The sequence below is a fragment of the Porites lutea genome, chromosome 10 (genome assembly GCF_958299795.1).
Source record: "Porites lutea chromosome 10, jaPorLute2.1, whole genome shotgun sequence".
NCBI classification, from domain to species: domain Eukaryota; kingdom Metazoa; phylum Cnidaria; class Anthozoa; order Scleractinia; family Poritidae; genus Porites; species Porites lutea.
The window spans coordinates 2,041,967-2,060,107 of record NC_133210.1 but is presented as its reverse complement, the minus strand read 5'-3'; the positions used below and the strand labels follow the sequence as shown (position 1 = coordinate 2,060,107).

At 41.8% G+C, this 18,141-nt stretch overlaps 1 protein-coding gene across 1 annotated transcript in view; it reads left to right on the top strand.

Moving 5' to 3' along the window:
- The window catches only part of LOC140950863 (uncharacterized), a 48,824-nt gene extending 30,683 nt beyond the window's left edge, over window positions 1–18,141 (top strand). Inside the window, exons 25-34 of the mRNA XM_073400084.1 lie at window positions 1,006–1,275; window positions 2,198–2,368; window positions 4,533–4,775; window positions 5,526–5,693; window positions 7,098–7,271; window positions 8,024–8,266; window positions 10,642–10,959; window positions 12,839–12,991; window positions 14,970–15,499; window positions 16,011–18,141. Of these exons, the coding sequence (XP_073256185.1) occupies window positions 1,006–1,275; window positions 2,198–2,368; window positions 4,533–4,775; window positions 5,526–5,693; window positions 7,098–7,271; window positions 8,024–8,266; window positions 10,642–10,959; window positions 12,839–12,991; window positions 14,970–15,499; window positions 16,011–16,337 (2,597 nt within the window). The 3' untranslated portion in view covers window positions 16,338–18,141. The remainder of the gene's footprint in view (window positions 1–1,005; window positions 1,276–2,197; window positions 2,369–4,532; window positions 4,776–5,525; window positions 5,694–7,097; window positions 7,272–8,023; window positions 8,267–10,641; window positions 10,960–12,838; window positions 12,992–14,969; window positions 15,500–16,010) is intronic.

Below are 18,141 nucleotides of genomic sequence, written 5' to 3'. Positions count from 1 at the left end.
TTCTAAGTATTCGAGTGGAGTTCTTGTAAACTAGCTGGATAAGTACAGTTTCCACTATAAACATGCCCTTTTTAAACAAAACTGAACTTTGAAAAACTCTTAGGCTAAGACGTTTTCAAAAACCCATAATTGCAATCCGTTGACATCTTCTTAAAGTTTGTCCATCTGTGCCTTCTTCTGTTCAAATGTTTGGAGCGGTTATTTCAATGTTTCGCTCAATTTGATGACAGTTCGTACTGTGAGAATTTTGATAAATGCCGTGAGAACTCCTTTAGGGTATCAATCAGGTGTCAGAACCACTTACGCGTAGATCGCTGCAGTAGCGCTTTGGCTTGAAAAAGAAAACCTCGCCAAACGGCAAACGTGAATTTGTACCACGTGACCAAGTTTGTACCACGTGACCTTAACTTGTCGTCTGATGTTCCTTACTTTTCTAAAAAAATGATTTATGATTTTCACGCCAGTTTCATCCATAAGAATTGTTATGAGCTGTTTTTATGTGCTTATGTTCTGTGAGAAGTTCTCAACCTGCATCTGACGTTTGCCATTTGTCGGAAACGTTACTCTTAATCTCTCTAATATAGTGACATGTCCGTCGAAGAAACCGTGTCCCAGATTTTGGACGAGTGCATTCGTTCTTAGTTTATAAACACATGAAGTTAGGAGCAACAAGTCATTAGCATTGGCCAGACTGTGTAATGCAACCACTTGAATTATCAACTGGTAATGCTTAAAACTGACGAGGATATCGACTGCTTTAACCCTGTCACCACCATAGTGAATGATGTAGTCTTGTAAGGTTGTTTTATAAGCTTTTGAGTCCGTGGAGGAAACACTTGACACTATTTTCGCGTGAACTCCGCCCCATTCAGAAGTTATGAAAATCTCAGACATTTTCATGTGAACTTTGTTACTGGGAAGATGGGATCTTTTGTAAGTGCCCCAGCAGTTTTGTTTGAGGCTGGTCTGCCTTTAACCCTTCCCTTTTTATGATTTGTTTATCAGGTGAACAGGGGCAAAAGGGAGAAGTCGGAACCAAAGGAAGTCAAGGACCAAAGGGAAGTAGTGGAGATGAAGGTACCGCAGGGGATAAAGGTGACACGGGTGAGGCCGGTGCTGAAGGATCCCCGGGTTCAGAAGGAATAAAAGGCGATAAGGGCGCACCAGGTGACATCGGAGAAAAGGGACTTCCAGGAATCCCCGGTGGTCGCGGAGATGATGGTAACCAAGGCCCTCCGGGTCCCCCCGGACCCGATGGTCCCAAGGGAGAGCCAGGTTTGTTTTTCTACAATAATAGAGAGTAAAAGCAGCGATGTTTTTGATGGACGCACGTCAACCGGAAGTGGACTTTTTGCACACTTGAGCCGTGATTTTGAACCAAACTTTTGGGCAGATCGTCTCTCTAAGAGTAAAGACACTTAGCCATACAAATTTGGTGGCGTCAGGGCATATTAAAAGAGAAGAAAATCTCACTTCCGGTTTACGTGCGTCGCTGAAAAACGTCATTGCTTAAGCTCCCTAATATGGAACTCTTTTAGGACGTACAGGCCTAAAATGTTGGTAAGTAGAGCTTATTGAAAACTGTTGTTATTCTATCGCCTTTGGACCCGGCGACATCTGCTTCACTTTTTTAGCGAACGAAATGAGTGCAGTGAGAAAGCAAGATAGTTAGATAAATGGATTTTAACACAAAGAGGCCTATTTACTAATTTTCCCCCTGCTGAGGTCGTCCCTGTACGTAGGGGTAACGTAAGGTTACCCCTACAAAAGGATTCTTGTAAGCAAAGCCGAAAAGCATTCATAGAAAAATTCAGTCGTATGTGAAATAATCTGCGAATACAGCCATCTTGCATCTCTCCTTATTGCGGGGGACGTCAACAGCGACGGTGTGCTGACGATGCCGATGAGCCGGGAGTGAGGCGACTGTGAGATGAGGGAGAACCGAGGGTGAGCGATGAGAGGCGGCCGTATTCCGAGGCTACATGTCAACAAGCAAAAAATAAATGCCGCATTGTGATTGGCTAACCTACGTTATCTTTCACTTAAAGATTGCGAGAAGAGCCAGTTCTGATGTATAGCAAAAATCACCATTTTATCCAAACAATAAGAAATATTGACAAAAGTGTATCTATAAAAAAACCACTGTGCCATTCAGGATATACTCAGTAATGGTTTTCGTTTCCCTATTGCCTTAAAGGTACAAGGGGTGAGACTGGCCCCAAAGGACGAATAGGTTTCCCAGGGATTAAAGGAGACAGAGGTCTGAAAGGAGACGTTGGTGCCCCTGGATTATCCAATGCCACAGTCATACCAGGACCGAAAGGTGACAAAGGAGAACCTGGCAAAGCTGGGCCGCCTGGAATAAATGGTATGTGCTATTTTCAGTGACTGTGGTAAGCTAGACAGCATAGGTGATCGTATAACAATAGCTGGCAGACTTTGCTACATTCGCCAAACAATCAACCCTCCAAAGTCCTGTGGGGCACCCCAATGTGCGTTCGAGTGGAAGGACTGCTCGCCAGGATTTGAGTTCAGCCATTTTAAAACCTTTATCATTTGTTAAGCCTTTAGAGTAAGGTGAAAAACATGCATTAAATCTTTTTTCTTCGTGGTGATGGATTGGTAATGAGTGTTCCATGGTTGAGAGTAATGTAAAGAAAAACAAACAGCAGCAAACTTGATTAATAGCCGGATGATAATTATAACAGAAGCACTGCCCGCAGCTAGCAAGGCTATTTGAGACGGGTCAGTGAGTGCCAAATAATAAATTGTGATTGATTAAGCGGGCTAACTAAGGAAAGTTTACAGTTCACAAATCAAGGAAATAAAAATCGTAACATAGTTGAGGACTAGACAACACGATGGAGAAGAAAAAATTAATCAAATAACAAATTATAAAAGTAGAAACGAGTAAGCGAGAATTTGCTTTTCGACATGTTTGGCTAATTTTAATTTAAGAAATTTATAAAAAAAATAATAAAAGTGGGCGTATCAATATAGTCATCTTCTGAAATATCAAAAATTAATTTGCGGAGTGTCTGTCGAATGTGACAGGGTATCTCATTCCACAGCTTAGCCCCGAAGCAAGAGAAAGACAGTTGATATAATTCTATCTCGGAACTGTTAACATAAAATTTCCTGAAGCCGATGCTCTTGTATTGTAAGAGTGGCAACTACTTGTTTTTTGAAATAGATTTAGAATGCTAGTAAGTACATTATTGTTATGGACATCATGTATAATGTTGAATAATTATAGTCTGATAATATGGAAAGTTCAAGGGTAAAACGTTGGCGTGAATGAAGAGAGGTATTACATGATCGCGTCTGTCCAAGGAGGAGAATCTGGGGGGAGGGGGGACTCCGCATATGAAAGGGGTGGAGATGCTCGTCGTCTCGCTCAGGGGTGTGAATTTCGGATTTTGGTCTCGCTTAGGGTGTTCTGGGCAAAACACCATTATATTTAGCCGTAAAAGTCTCTTTTAGGGTTGCACTCGAAGAAATATTAAAAAATTACATATTTTCAATTCGTTTTGTTTACTCGATTCATGTGATCAAAGTTTAAAATGATCGCTTTTAGGGGTCAAAAAAAGGTTGGGCCACGCCCAGATTGGTCTCCTTTAGGAGTTTAATACAAAATTTCCGACGAGCATCCCCACCCCTTTCGTATGCGGGGTCCCCCCCCCCGGATTAGAATAAACTTGAAAGTCTGTGTTTAGTTCGAACTATAATTATCCTAGAACAGTTAAGATTTCCTGTTAACGTGTGCATTGTATTGGAATGGGTTTTGAAAGATATTGAATCACCAAAACATGTTTCCTGAATTGAAGAGGGAGCTTAAGCCACCACAACGACGACTTCAAAGAAAACAATAGGTTTAATGATCAAAACAACAGCTCTGCACGTACGTCACGCTTTTTAGTACATTTCTTTGACGTCCACTACACGACTACGACGTGAAACCTCCTACTTTGACGCTGTATGGAGGACGTGGACATACTACGACGAATTTCCCTTCATCTTTTTGAGCCCGAATAAAATCCTAAGAATTCAACTCCAGGAAACGTCGCCTGCATTTGACAAATTGAGCGGATCCAAATAGACGCGATTAAGTTTGGAAGAACGCAAATTCATTTTTTTAGAGTGGTTTTCGTTTGAGTGTCGTAAAACCAAAACCAAAGTAATTACTCTGGCCAATCACATAGGACACAGACAATACATTGAACCAATCAAAACTCGAAGTAATTACGTGTGGCTGACGCAAAGCGCGGGAAAATGCATGCGAGCGCGTCACAATTGGCTTTGGTTTTACTTCTGATTGGATGAAAAGGTGGCGCGAATCTTTTAAGCCAATCGCATCGTGTAGAAAGTGCAAAACCAATTACTTTTCGACACTCAAATGAAAACCGCTCTAACCGTCGTTTTCACTGCCGCCGTCGTCGTCGTCGTCGTCGTCCTTGCTTAAGGTCCCTAATATGAGCTTGAGATGACGGTAAAACGATCCCAATTGATGAGACTTATCTTGTGTCAAACAGGTGATCCAGGCTTGAGAGGAGAGCCAGGACAATTAGGACCCCGAGGCGAACGAGGCCTAAAGGGTGAACCTGGAAATGCAGGTACAAACGGTCCGCCTGGCCCCGCCGGGGAAGCAGGTGTAAAAGGACAACCAGGACCAGTAGGACCAACGGGTGAAAATGGAGAGAAAGGTGCAAAGGGCCAGCCTGGAACTCCTGGTGGTCAAGGGCTTCTAGGAAAAGATGGAGAGAAGGGTGCTCAAGGTGATTGTGCAGATCCGGGGGGAGGGGGGTACTCGATACAGTTTTATATGGGGGCTCCGCCCCGAGGTCCAACCCCTTACTCATATATCAATTTTAACAGAAAAGGTACTCATTTCGTATACCTTCCATTGACAAATCGTACCCCTTTCACTTTAGAATTTTGCATCCCTTTTAACTGCCGTTTATGCACTGTCATTTAAATATGAGTAGATCACAAAACCAGTTTAAATATGAATAGATCACAAAACCAGAAGGTTTCCTTGACTCCTTCACAGTTATAAAATACATCTGTTAATTAGCCCTTTGAGGCCTAGGTCGAAATGACAAATTTCCCTACCCTTTCATAGACTTCTTCTAGTGAGATCCCTCCCCTTTCATATACCTGAGACCTGAAAAAGTACCCCTTTCGGGCGGCGCCTCCTCGTTTAGGCCATTATAGGAAGTGCCCCGGGGGGGGGGGGGGGCGGGGGCAGACCAGATATTTTAGGGTTTTGAGCCTTCACTTCGAATGGTGGCCAAAGAAAGATTGTCCTGCCAGAAAAATTGATTTCTTTTTGTTAACTCCTATGAAATAAATACAGTCGACTCCCGATTACTCGAACCGTCGTTAACTCGAACCTCGCGCTAACTCGAACCAAAATAGATTTCCCCTTGATTTCCTTCATACATGAACTGTAGTTTTACCCTCGGGTTTTCAATGTAACGCTCTTACATCTCTGTGAGGTGCTCATCAACTGGTATTTGTTGCAGGGCCCAAAGGTGAGCCTGGACAAGCAGCAACTGGGGTGAAAGGTGAGAAGGGAAACCAGGGTGTAGATGGGGATGCCGGAGAGACAGGTCCCCAGGGAGACAAAGGAGACAGAGGAGAGGACGGTTCACCGGGAGGTCCCGGAGATCCCGGTCCCCCTGGTGAAAGAGGTAAGTTTATACATCTTATTTCTCACCCACGAATTCAATGCAAGCAACAGCTGTAGTCGAATTTTTCTTCTGTTATTGTTCAAAAAGTGATAACGCTGTCCACTGGATGAATTTCTATCCTGTGGATAACGCAATTGGGTTCGTTATACTTTTCCACTGGATAATGATATATCCGGTGGATAGGCTTAGCGCTATCCAACAATTGAACAGTCGAGCTCTGATAAAAATCTTTCTATCAAGCTTCATTATTGCTTACATAGCCTGCGTTCGTTTTGGACTTGCATGACGTTTTTTTTACCAATCGTAAAAGCGGAATAGTGGCATGATGTGAAGTTGTGCCGTGTCTACGAGTACGAGATTTTCTAAAGTGGTGTACGCCCGTGAGCCAGCGTCATTTTGGCGGGAAAACGTGGTAGCCGTCGTCATTCTACTACGACTTTTCGCGTGAATGTCGTGGTTGCGAAAACGAGATATCGGGAGAGCGCCTAACCTCCTTCACTAAAGATAACAATGCTAACTTTTCTAGTGAAAAATGGTAAAATGAAGCTTTCCGGGGAGTTAATATTTTGAGAATACGCGAAAAAACTTCAAGTCAAATCTCGTACTCGTAGTCGTCCTCTTCCTCGAATCTGAAGCTTTCTAATGCTAATTACACGCCCTTATTCACTATGAATCAACTGATGAATATTGAGAAACTACTAAAACTTGTGAATGGCAAACTCACAACTTCATGTCACAAATGCCTCCCAAGCATTACTTCAAACGTTACAAGTAACAAAAATTAACTTTGAAAGACTGTTAGGCTAACAAGTTCACAGAAACCACAAATGCAATCCGTTTCATTCTTCTGTACGTTTGTCATTCCGGGCGTCATTTTATACCTTCTTTTAACGTTTTGAGCGGTGTTTTTATGTTTCATTCAATTTAGTGGCAGTTCCCAACGTTTGAATTTTGACCAATTTTGTGATACATTATTTCCTTGGAAGTTGAAGGGTCTGTATCACGGCTGTCTAGTTCATTTTGTTAATAATTCCAGTCACACGTCCTTACTCGCTATGGAACTTAAGAAATTACTTGTGAATGACAAAATCACAGCTTCGTGTCAAACAAATATGTCTCTCAAGCATTATATCAAAGGTTGCAAACAACAAAAAAGAACTTTGAAAAAACCGTTAGGCTAACAAGTTTTCAAAAACCCCAGTTGCAATCCGTTTCAATCTTCTTCAAGTTTGTCCATCCGTGACTTCTTTTGCATTCACTTTGTTATTATTCCTTTTTTTAATGTTTTGAGCAGTTATTTTCTATTTTACTAAATTTGATGGCAGTTTCCATCGTTTGAATTTTGATATATTTCGTGACACAATGCCTTTGAAGTTAATTTACGGTTTTTGATTAATGTAATAGGCGCTAACGGTCCGAAAGGTGACAAGGGAACTACTGGCGAAACAACAACGGTACAAGGTCCTAAGGGAGAGCCCGGACCAAGAGGCAACGATGGCAATGATGGAAACAATGGACAGAAGGGTGCCTTGGGTCCACCTGGACCAGGGGGTCTCCCCGGGAAACCTGGAGATAAAGGTGAGCTGTACAAGAATGAAAATAGAGGAGGCTTCTGCATGCGGTGTCGCAAGTTCTAAGTTACACAAAAACGAGTCCTGTGTTTGATACAGCTCTTTCGAAAAAACGATAAATCTAGCTAAAATTTCCAACATTTTCGCGGTGATGGTCCCCTGCGTAGAAGTTTTATTTTCGTTTTTTTACTCGTTACGCAACGATCTTTCCAAGGATTGCGTGACAAGCTAAGGTCATTCAAGCCCTGGCGCCTAAATATTAGGCTCTTGTGCGAGGGCGTTTTGGTTTTGATCCGATAAACTTATTTTGTACGCTATATTCATCAAGGAGGGGTGTTATGTAGCTTGTTCCAGGCTCTCAGATTGTAGGGATGACTTCTAAGTGAAAGGCACGCGAAAATATGAGCGCGTGATCTGGGGGAACAGGCTAGTTATCATGTGGGAGGGCACTTATTTGATTTTTAGCCAAAAGGGGGACGCGTATTTGAAGCGGGTCGGGGCTAATTCGAGCGTTGACGGTAGCTCTTCTATGATTAGCCAAAGTAACGTCTTCATGTATTTGATCTTATCAAGTATGCGTTCTAATAATTCGTAACCTGTACACAGACGTTGTTCATCTTTTTCTTTTCGAAAACCGACGAGCACATGAGCGCGGAGTGAAAGAACGAGGTCGTCTATTTTCTCTTTTCCTCACCCCCTTGCAATAGCGGAGAGTCTGGAACAGGCTAAAAAATATTGGCCTTACTCCTTACTCAACAGGTGCGACCGGAGAAAGAGGTGAACGGGGTGTAAACGGATCAAGGGGTGATCCGGGACCGGCAGGTGTTAATGGAGACCAGGGACCACCTGGAGAGACTGGTGCGGCTGGGGCCCCTGGGGCAAAAGGAGAAGTAGGCGTTCAAGGCTTTCCGGGTGATTCTGGAGATAAAGGCGACCAGGGAGAGAAGGGATCAGAAGGACCAATCGGCCAGGAAGGTGCCAAAGGAGAACCGGGCCAAAGGGGTAAGAAGATAGTTGTCTGAATATCAAAACTCAAGAAAATGGGTGAATTCTTTTTTTCGCTATATCAACAAAGGCTTAGACACCAGGGTCGCATCCAGGATTTTTTTAGCAGGGGGTGCACTCGTCTCTTGCTCTACTTCAGCACCAATAAACCACATAGTTTTTGCAGAATACCAGTTGTATTAGAAAACCGCAGGTCATCTCATGGGGGGGGGGGGGGGTTCGCACCCCCTGTACCCTCCCCCTAGATCCACCCCTGGACACCGACAAAGGAAAATTACAAAGGATAAAAGAAAAGCTTTCAGTATGGTAAAAGTGCCGTAATTTCCAGGCACTCCACTCAAAAAATCACAAATAATTAATCTTAATCTAACAATTCAACCTATTGGTGGGAAGAGCGGGACTAGAACCCGGGATTGACTGTAGTTTTTGGGTATCAGATATGCTCATTCCTCATATAGCTGTGGTCATCCGCCAAGTGGTATTTTTGTCAATTCTTGCTAGCTAATTATGAAAAATTAGCCGCGGGATTCAAGCCAGTCGGAGACGAAGAAATATTTTTTATAATAATAATATCTTTTAGAGTACGAACTTATCTACTCTGGAGACAGTTTACGGAAATATCAGGTAACGATGATCGTTACTTCGTCCTTGTGTGGAGGACGGAAGCGGTAATGAAACTCACTCGGAACATACCGTTAGAGATCAGTGTTGCATCCCGTGAATTGGTTCAATTTTAAGAAAATTCTAGTGTCCAAGCAATGTGCTGCTCAAGGAACCGAGTTTTAACAGGATGACCAGTGTGAGTGTGTTTGTGAGTGTGTTTGTTGTGCTTTTCGAGCTATTTGTTTTTCGAACTAGCGATATAATAACTTTTATACAGTAAACTTGCTCTTATAAACCCTGGGCTTATACAACTTCGTAAGGGATTTTGGGAGGGTTTATGAACGGGAGGCCCGGGAGCGGGGGCTTAGAACCGGATTAAAAAATAAATAGGCGTTTTAAAAGAAGCTACACAGCAGTGCTGATCGAAATACATTTTGAATTTACTCGCTTTTTTAACCTTCAAGTCGTCGTAAAATACTAATTCACTTCGATACAAGCTTGGGCGGAGGGGGGAGTTATATACCGGTTGTATTTTTGTTTACAGGGCCGGGTTGTTCAAAGCAGGGTTAAGATAACCCAGCGTAAGTGCGACATTTGAATTCAGATTTCAAAGCAAAGCAAAATCAGTTTTATTCTTTTCGTCTACAGTTTGATGATTGGATGGCCAAAAAAGAACAGAGAAAATAATCTGGGAAAATTCTTTTGAAGAAAAGGAAAAAAAACCTAGGTTAAAATAGAGTACTAAAGTGTGACGTCATAAAAGTGAAATTTCTGAAATTATGGGATTTGTCAGGATATTCTGAAAGAACAATGTCCAAGAGGCCTTCTTGCCAAAAATGAGCATTTCGCAGCAAATTGTCTCTGAGATCGTAGCCCAGTTATACTCAGAAAACTCCATACAAACCCTTCTAATGTTTTTTTTGGGGTCGACCCCAAAAAAATTTAGAAAGGTTTGTATGGAGTTTGGTAAGCATAACTGGGCTACGATCTCCGAGACAATTTGCCCCCAAATGCTCATTTTTGGCAAGTAGGCCTCTTAGACATTGTTCTTTCAGAATATCCTGACAAATCCCATAATTTCAGAAAATTTCATTTTTGTGACGTCACACTTTAGTACTCTATTTAACCCTGTGTTAGCGCTAAGCGGCCTTCGAACAACTGGGCCCAGGCAGATAGGGCTATAACTAGGGGGAGGGGGCTTATATGTAGGGTGGGGATTATAGTAGTGCCGTAGCCAGACCAAACGGCCAACCGAGGCAGGCGGGAGTTGCTAGGGGGGTTCGGGGGCATGCCCCCCCCCCCCCCCCCCCGAGAAATTTTGAACTTTAGTCTCTCGGAAATGTGATTTGCAGCGTTTTCTGGGCCTTTCGGTAACTTTTTTTCGAGTTAATTTAAGTGGAATTTAAAAAGCAATAATCAGAAACAAGCTACATAATCTGGGTGACTGTTAACCTCGCCAATGGTTTTGATCAGTATTTGTTCAAAAAAAATTTGAGTTAACGTACGTAGCCCCTTGAGATCGATGATATGGTAATTTTTTCATAGTATATTGACTGAATTGTTGAATTCTTTGTAATATCATGATGCGTTAAAAATATCCGATGATTGCTTATGTAAAATAAAAATGATCGGCGAAATTCGTCAAAATTTTACCGAGGCGAGTGCCTCGGTTGGCCTCATACTAGCTACGGCGCTGTATAGACGGACGTTTACGGTAACTGCAGTTTGGAATACAAGGGTTAGACAATCCCTGTGTTTTGTAACTACAGGCGATCAAGGAAACCCAGGAGAAGGAGGCGCAGAGGGACGACCTGGACTGATGGGTCCACCCGGGGAGCAAGGAGAACCTGGGGCTAAAGGAGTAGCCGGTGCCGTTGGTATACAGGGTCCCCAGGGACCTAAAGGAAATCGCGGTACCGACGGCCTTCAGGGTGAAGCCGGCGAAAGGGGTGCAGATGGTCGGGATGGTGAGCAAGGAGATCCTGGACCTCCGGGTGATGAGGGATTACCCGGTCTTACAGGAGATCCTGGTGAACGCGGGGCGAATGGAGCACCAGGACAAAAGGGTGAACCTGGAAAGGGTGTGGGTAAGATACTCCTTTTTTGTTATTTTATTATTTTTATTTTTATTTATTTACCAGCTTTTCTGGACACAGGCCTGCCCAGAGTGAATGTGCACGAACGGGACTCAGGTCCCTTGCAAGATGCCATCCCTACCCATTCCCACAACCCGTAAAGGTTGTTTATCAATAAACCTTTACCCTTCAAAATTTACCTTTAAATTTTCTATCAAACTAAGAAACTTTCATCATTTTGCTCGAACAAAGAATCCAAACCCTATGCATCTTAAATCTCATGTGATTTACAAACTGACATGTCCTGCTTGTAATGCTAAATACATGGGCAAGACTGATAGATGTCTCAGCGTAAGATTAGATGAACACAGCTCTGACCATAATTCTGCAATGTTCCAACGCTTACACAGTGCCGAGGCATTTAAGTTTTTGTTTTCTCGGAATAATTTGCCTCATTGGTTTAAGGCGATGTAGTTAATTTCACTTCCCGCGTTCACCAAACTATTTCCTATAACGCAGCAATTATTGCATGCAACAATAACTATAACCACTCCTGTTTTCTTGGATCTTTATTAATTAAGAGGTACATACCTCAACTTAACTATGGCATTAAAGCTGCCAAAGAGCTTGTATTGTTTTAGCTTTAGGTTTAATTTGAATTTCAGCATTTTTGTTGTTCCTTCCTCCACATTCTTGTCACAATTATTAGTTTGTTAATATTCAGTCACACCTTTCTGGCTAGCTCTCTTTATAAGTTCAGCGCTTTTCCATCTTGTATTTCACGTTTGATAATGGTCTTGAAATAAGAACCGAAATATTACGTTTACTTATTTTGTGTCAATTCTTGCTTATACTTATATTTTAGGTTAGCAAGATGTTTTTCCGAGTTGTTTTTGTATTATATTGTTTATCAAAGTATGAGGCGTTTTTCTCCAAACCAGTTTGCAAGACTATTTCTCTTAATTACTAGCGTAACGTACTGCTTAAACCCTATCAGTCGTGCAATGAAGAATAAGCGGCTCTAACGCTTGTCATCAGTCTTTCAACATGTGAAGATGAAATGTTTTCGCGCGAATGCTCACCTAGCATTTCATTGGTGGTTAGAGGTTTTTTTCACATTTTTTTTTTTCATTTCCCTTTTTTTTTTTTTTTCTCTCGTGATCATGTTCTTTAAATGAGCAGTGTTGTTACAAGGAGAAATTCAGTGTTGAGTGGACACCGTAAAGGCTGGTTTTCACTAGCGACGGAGTCGGAGTCGTAAGCGAAGACCTAAGAGCGCTTATGACCGAGTGAATATCAAAAATCGGAGTCGTAAGCGGAGTCATAAGTGTGAATGAATCGGAGTCAGAAGAATCAGAACGTTTCCATTTCTTCCGACTCCGCTTACGACTCCGTCGCTTACGTTCCGCTTATGATCTAGTAAAAACCAGGTTGTCGGAGTTGGATGCTAAACCAATCACAATGCACGTTTCCACGCTTTGTGACTAGTTTAGTTCTTCCGCTTCTGCTTCCGACTCCGACAATCTGGTTTTCACTAGACCATAAGCGGAATCGGAACGCTGTTTTCGCTAGATCATAAGTTCAACGCTTCTGATTACGACTCCGACTCCGTCGCAAGTGAAAACCAGCCTTAACTGGTTAAGATGTTAACTTCAGGATTTTCTGACTGGCGGGGTGTTCATAATGCGTTCAGAGTTTTATAATTTCCGAGTTTCCATCGTAGTAACCTCGTACGCAGACTTCTTTTGGCTTGTCACGCAATCCTCCCCAACAAAAGGAGGGAGGAACGTTCGTGAGGAAGGAACGCGTGACGAAGCCCTAATGACGTCTGTGTGGGACGCTACCATTGTAGCGGTCTTTCTAATGTATAGTGTGTTATTGCCCTTCGTAGGTGAAAAAGGTGACAAAGGCGATATTGGTCAGCAAGGAATTAGCGGTCTCCAAGGGGACCAAGGTAGCGAGGGACCTCGGGGAGCCCAAGGACCTCCGGGACCCAAGGGAGAGAAAGGCGACCAGGGAGTTGATGGGGTCCAGGGAGAGAAAGGTACGTGATTGTCTGTGTTAACTTATATCAACATTCATTTTCTTGATACTATTCTCCATATATTTCTTATGCTATTATGAGGAGAGTTTGCTTCCCGTTATAAACGAAATAGGCTCTTTGCAGGTGGCAGGTCAGGTGGTAGAGCTTGATATCATTTTCCGGCTGGCACCGGTTAAGTTGTCCTGCCAAACCTGTTCTTACTTGGACACAACCTGTTCTTGGCCGGATATCTCTATAAAAATTCCTTGGTCTGTCGTATTTTTCTTTTCCCTTTTTTCTTATCGAACTCCAATAATGTCCAACCTTATTAAAAAATCTGAAGTTCTGAATTAAATCTTCCATTAGAAGCGTAACCTGAGAAAACAGCCGACATTTGGCGACGCTACCACTGGTTTCCCCGCGAAATGACGTCTGAGAAACGTGCAGAGAAATTCCATACTGATGACGCGGCACTGCCCAGATCTGGGTAGTCCTTCTGATTGGTTGAATCAAATTTCCCACGTGCCACGACCAATCAGAAGCACTACCTAGATCTGGGTAGTGACGCGTCATCAGTATGGAATTTCTGCGCCCGTTTCTCAGACGTCATTTGGAGGGGAGACTAAGGGTAGTGTCGCCAAATGTGGGCTGTTTTCTCAGGCTATTATCAGCGTAAACGATCGGACAAAATGTCTGGTCACTCAAGGATTTTAGTCCGGACAAAGCTTTTTGTTGAACGGCCATTGTCCAAGTCCTATCAGACGGTTCAAAACTGGCTTGCCGGGACGCGCAAGGAACGAACTGGGACAGGACAAACGAAGAGCTCACAACGTTTTAAATAGTCATTTTCCTACAGTGATGTCATCGTACAACGAAAGCTCTCGTAAGCGGACGCCCTCGAGATCTCCCTCGGGACGCGAAAAGGGTGTCCCGTACCTGGAGCTGTCCACTTACGACTGGTTATCGTATGCGGCCACTAGAGGTGTATGGGATAGATGGCCGCTTATGGGAGCTTACCCGAAAAAACTGTTTGTTAGTGTTTGGCTATATTGTTGTTCTGACAAAGTTGTAGTTTGGTCGGCACAGGAATAAAATGCCTTCAAAGTGTAACCTGGCTGATGTTTTAGTTAAAAGGACAAACACGCATACACTGAAACTGATATCAATTCATTGTGAAGAACAGTAATTTGAAGTTGATTTATACAAGATTCAGGGGAGATTGGGATTTCATTTCGGGTGGTGTCCGCTTGTAGGAGCTTAAAAACAAAACCAAAATCGAACTTGTAAACCCTGTCAGTGTCCCAGTCCGCAGCCGCTTACGGGAAGGTAAAAATGCTGGGTTTGTATTAGATTTGAAACAGGGTTTTGTGAAGGTGGCCATAAGTAGAGCTGCCCTCTTAAAAAAGTGTCCGTTAAGAGAGCTTCCACTGTATTTTGTAACAACTAAAATCCATTTGCATGCGAAGAAATGACCCTGGCCCCGTATTCCAGAATTTCATGGTCCGGATTATCCCTGCTCCTTTGAAGTATCCTCTGTATTCTGTACAGAGGCAACTATATAAAGGGATTAGCCCCACCATCCTTGTGTAATAAGTTTTCGACAAGAAGCCAGGTGCATACTAGAAATGCTAGGAATAAAGATAAACTTCATATACCATCTTTTAGATCAGCGACAGGTCAGCGATCTTTCTCATATTGGGCTGTTCAGCTCTGGAATGACCTTCCAGAAAGTTTAGCAAACATAGAGTCATTTAATGTTTTTAAGAATGCGATTAAAGGACCTGCACTTGACGAGTTTTTAAGCCATTGACACTCAATAGGTGTAATTATACATATTTTATATTTTTCAAATAATATGGTAATGTTTTATCACTTTCAAATGTTTATTTTAGATTTCTATTGTTCATATTAGATTTTATTGTAATTGGTATGTGAAAACCCATTTTAATTAGATGTACCAATAAAGTTGATTGATTGATTTAACCATTTTCTTCTTCAGGCGCTCCTGGGTTTGATGGTCTCGCTGGACTCCCGGGTAGTAATGGAGAACAGGGACTACCGGGTCCGCCGGGTAGTTCCGGACTTCCGGGACCCCCAGGTGAAGCAGACTTTGGATTTTACGTAGTAAGGCACAGTCAAACCACGGACCTGCCTGCATGCCCGCAAAATACAGTATCCCTGTGGGAAGGATATAGCTTGCTATACGTGCAGGGTAACGAGCGCGCTCATGGCCAAGATTTGGGACAGCCGGGCTCGTGTCTACCCAAGTTTAGCACCATGCCTTTCCTGTTCTGTAACTTGAACGAGAACTGTAACTTAGCTTCGAGGAATGATTACAGCTTCTGGCTATCAACCACTCAACCCATACCGATGATGCCTGTAAGTGAACAAGCCATCAAGCCTTTCATCAGCCGCTGCCGAGTGTGTGAGGCACCCGCCATGGTCATGGCAGTTCACAGCCAAAGTATGGTGGAACCTGATTGTCCAGAGAACTGGGAACCACTTTGGAGAGGTTACAGTTTCCTCATGGTAAGCCTGCTCCCGCGCAAATAAAAAAATTTAACCAAAAACTTTACCCAAGTTCACCCAATTCGCCTCTTTTTTTGTTTTGGATATTGTTGTTTTTTGTTTGTGTAGAGTTTATGACGCTCGAACGTTGATTTTTTTCAGCGTTTTTCCTTTACGAAATGCAGCTAGTCCATGAGTTCAAAAAAGGCAATTTCGTAGCAACCCCATGAGACATAGTTTCCTTGGTATCAAATTAAAGCTTAGACTTCCAGACTTATAATTTTAGCGTTAACGAGAAAATTTGGGGCTTTTACGGGGGTGGGTTAATAGGAAGTTTGTCCCTAAAATGATGAAACATTCAAACTCTCAAGTTATTCATCCATATAAAAAAAATGGCGTTAACGGTGCAAAACATACCAAAATAAATTGTCCAACATTGCCGGAGTGAATTCCGTCCTTCAACTGAATCACGTGGAGGGAACTAATAAGGTAGCGCCGTTGCTAATGTAATTTCTCCTTTGTTCCCCGTCAGCACACAAGCGCCGGTAACGACGGGGCGGGGCAGCTTCTCTCGTCACCAGGCTCCTGCCTTGAGGACTTCCGAACCAGTCCCTTCATAGAATGCCACGGTCGTGGAACATGTCATTACTATGGAAGCACTTATAGTTTCTGGCTATCGATTGTCAATGAGCAGGACCAGTTTGTGAGACCATCCCCACAGACCATAAAAGCAGGCGAACAACGCCAACATGTCAGCAGATGTACCGTCTGCATGAAAAACGCGTTAAATGGAAATGGTAACGGAGGGGGAGGAGTTGTTGACCCACTCTCCCCCGGCGGGGGTGACTTACCTAACTAAAGAGAATTTATTCACTAATTAGATCACATAATTCGCAGTTTAAGCGGCAGTTCGATAGTGAGTGCTTTTTTAGTGACTTGACAAAAGCTCGTTGACAGTAATACCGAAATCAAACTTTCTGCTGTTGGGACGACTTAATTTTATTATTATTATTATTATTATTATTATTATTATTATTATTATTATTATTATTATTATTATTATTATTATTATTATTATTGTTTTAAATATCGGAATTTGCAGTACCACTGTCGACATTGTTGTTTTGATAAAGTCAGACTTTTAGTCCCAAGAGATTGTCGCTTAAAGAGCCACTTTCTGGAAATGACGTTTCAAGATACAACTGCCTAGATCCTGAGTGTTATTTAAAATAGTTTAAAATGCGTTTGGATAAATCTTTGTCTTTATTTCCCTTGATTTGCCAAGTGAAACTCATATAAGGAACCGTCCACAAAAAACAGCAATTATGTCCGGATTATTTGTGGAAAAATATCTTAAGCGATCGTAGCGCCTAAATGGAAACCACTCTTACAGTTTATAACGCAAGTCGTACATTGATCGCAATGATCGTAACTCGATCGCTGCGATTGAAAGTCGCTCGCAATGATCGCACATCGTGGAATTGAGTAAATTCATGAAATTACATAAACAAAATCAAAACAAACGAAAAAGCAACTGAGCTTTTCCATTGACAAGATACCAAAATGCGAAGAAATACGCACAGTTTTTAATTGTGATGCACAAATATGTTTAACAGACGTCTCATTTCTTCGTTATATTCTTGTTATTTGCTTTAAGCTTAAAATGTTTTTTTATTCTTTAGAGAGAGAATACGTTCTATGATATCTTGAACTCATTGTACAAGAGAGTGCATTATTGTCTTAATTGACTGTTGTTAATTACTTCCAATAGTGCGAGATTAGAAATAGTCTTACCACTATTTGGTATATATATTTTTTTCTTTATTCAAAAAAGAGAACCATAGATTGCGTAGAAAATATCAAAATTTGGTTTTAACACTCAGTACCCCGGTTTGCAAGTATAATGGTTATTCGGTTAGTTTTGTATACAATCATATTTTAAAATCATTTGGATAATTTCAAAGGACGACTATACCATGGACCCCTCTACAGCGCGTAGAGAGGTGTTTTCTTTAGTCTGATGATATTCACTTTTTCCTCACAAAGCCTGTGCATCACTTAAATAGGATAACGTGTCAGTTTAAGGGAATTTACATACAGGGTATTGTGTAGTAATTTCTGTTTTAGGAAATGGCTTTGTTTTGGTGCAAACAACAGTAGAAAAGCCAGTTTTTATATTCATTTGTTTTTCGTCTTCATCTCTAGCTGCAAGCAAATGGAAAATGCTTGAAACTGACATGAAGACGATTATTCTGCTTATAGAAACTTGTTCTCTACCAGACGCTCTGAAGCTATCTATTTTTCAAATCAGCCTTTCCTCATTATCACACATCAGACTGCAAAAATATTAGATTAGTTTTGTAAAATTTGGAAGCTCTTTTGGGTGGTTCTGTTTCTCTTTATTGTTGATATGTGCCAAAATATTCATTACAAAATATAATGGTAAAAATATATGCTATAGAGAAATTTGATAGATGAGATAGGTAGCTTAAATGGATCGCTTTTAATTTTTTTATTGAATATACAGTCTTAATACAAATGGTCGATTATTGAAAGTAAATTCGCTTTTCGTAGTTTAATCATAACATGTAGGATTTAAAACAATTTGTAAAGCTTTTGTAAACGAAGAAATAGTCTTGTTAATAAACGTTTTTTGAATTTAA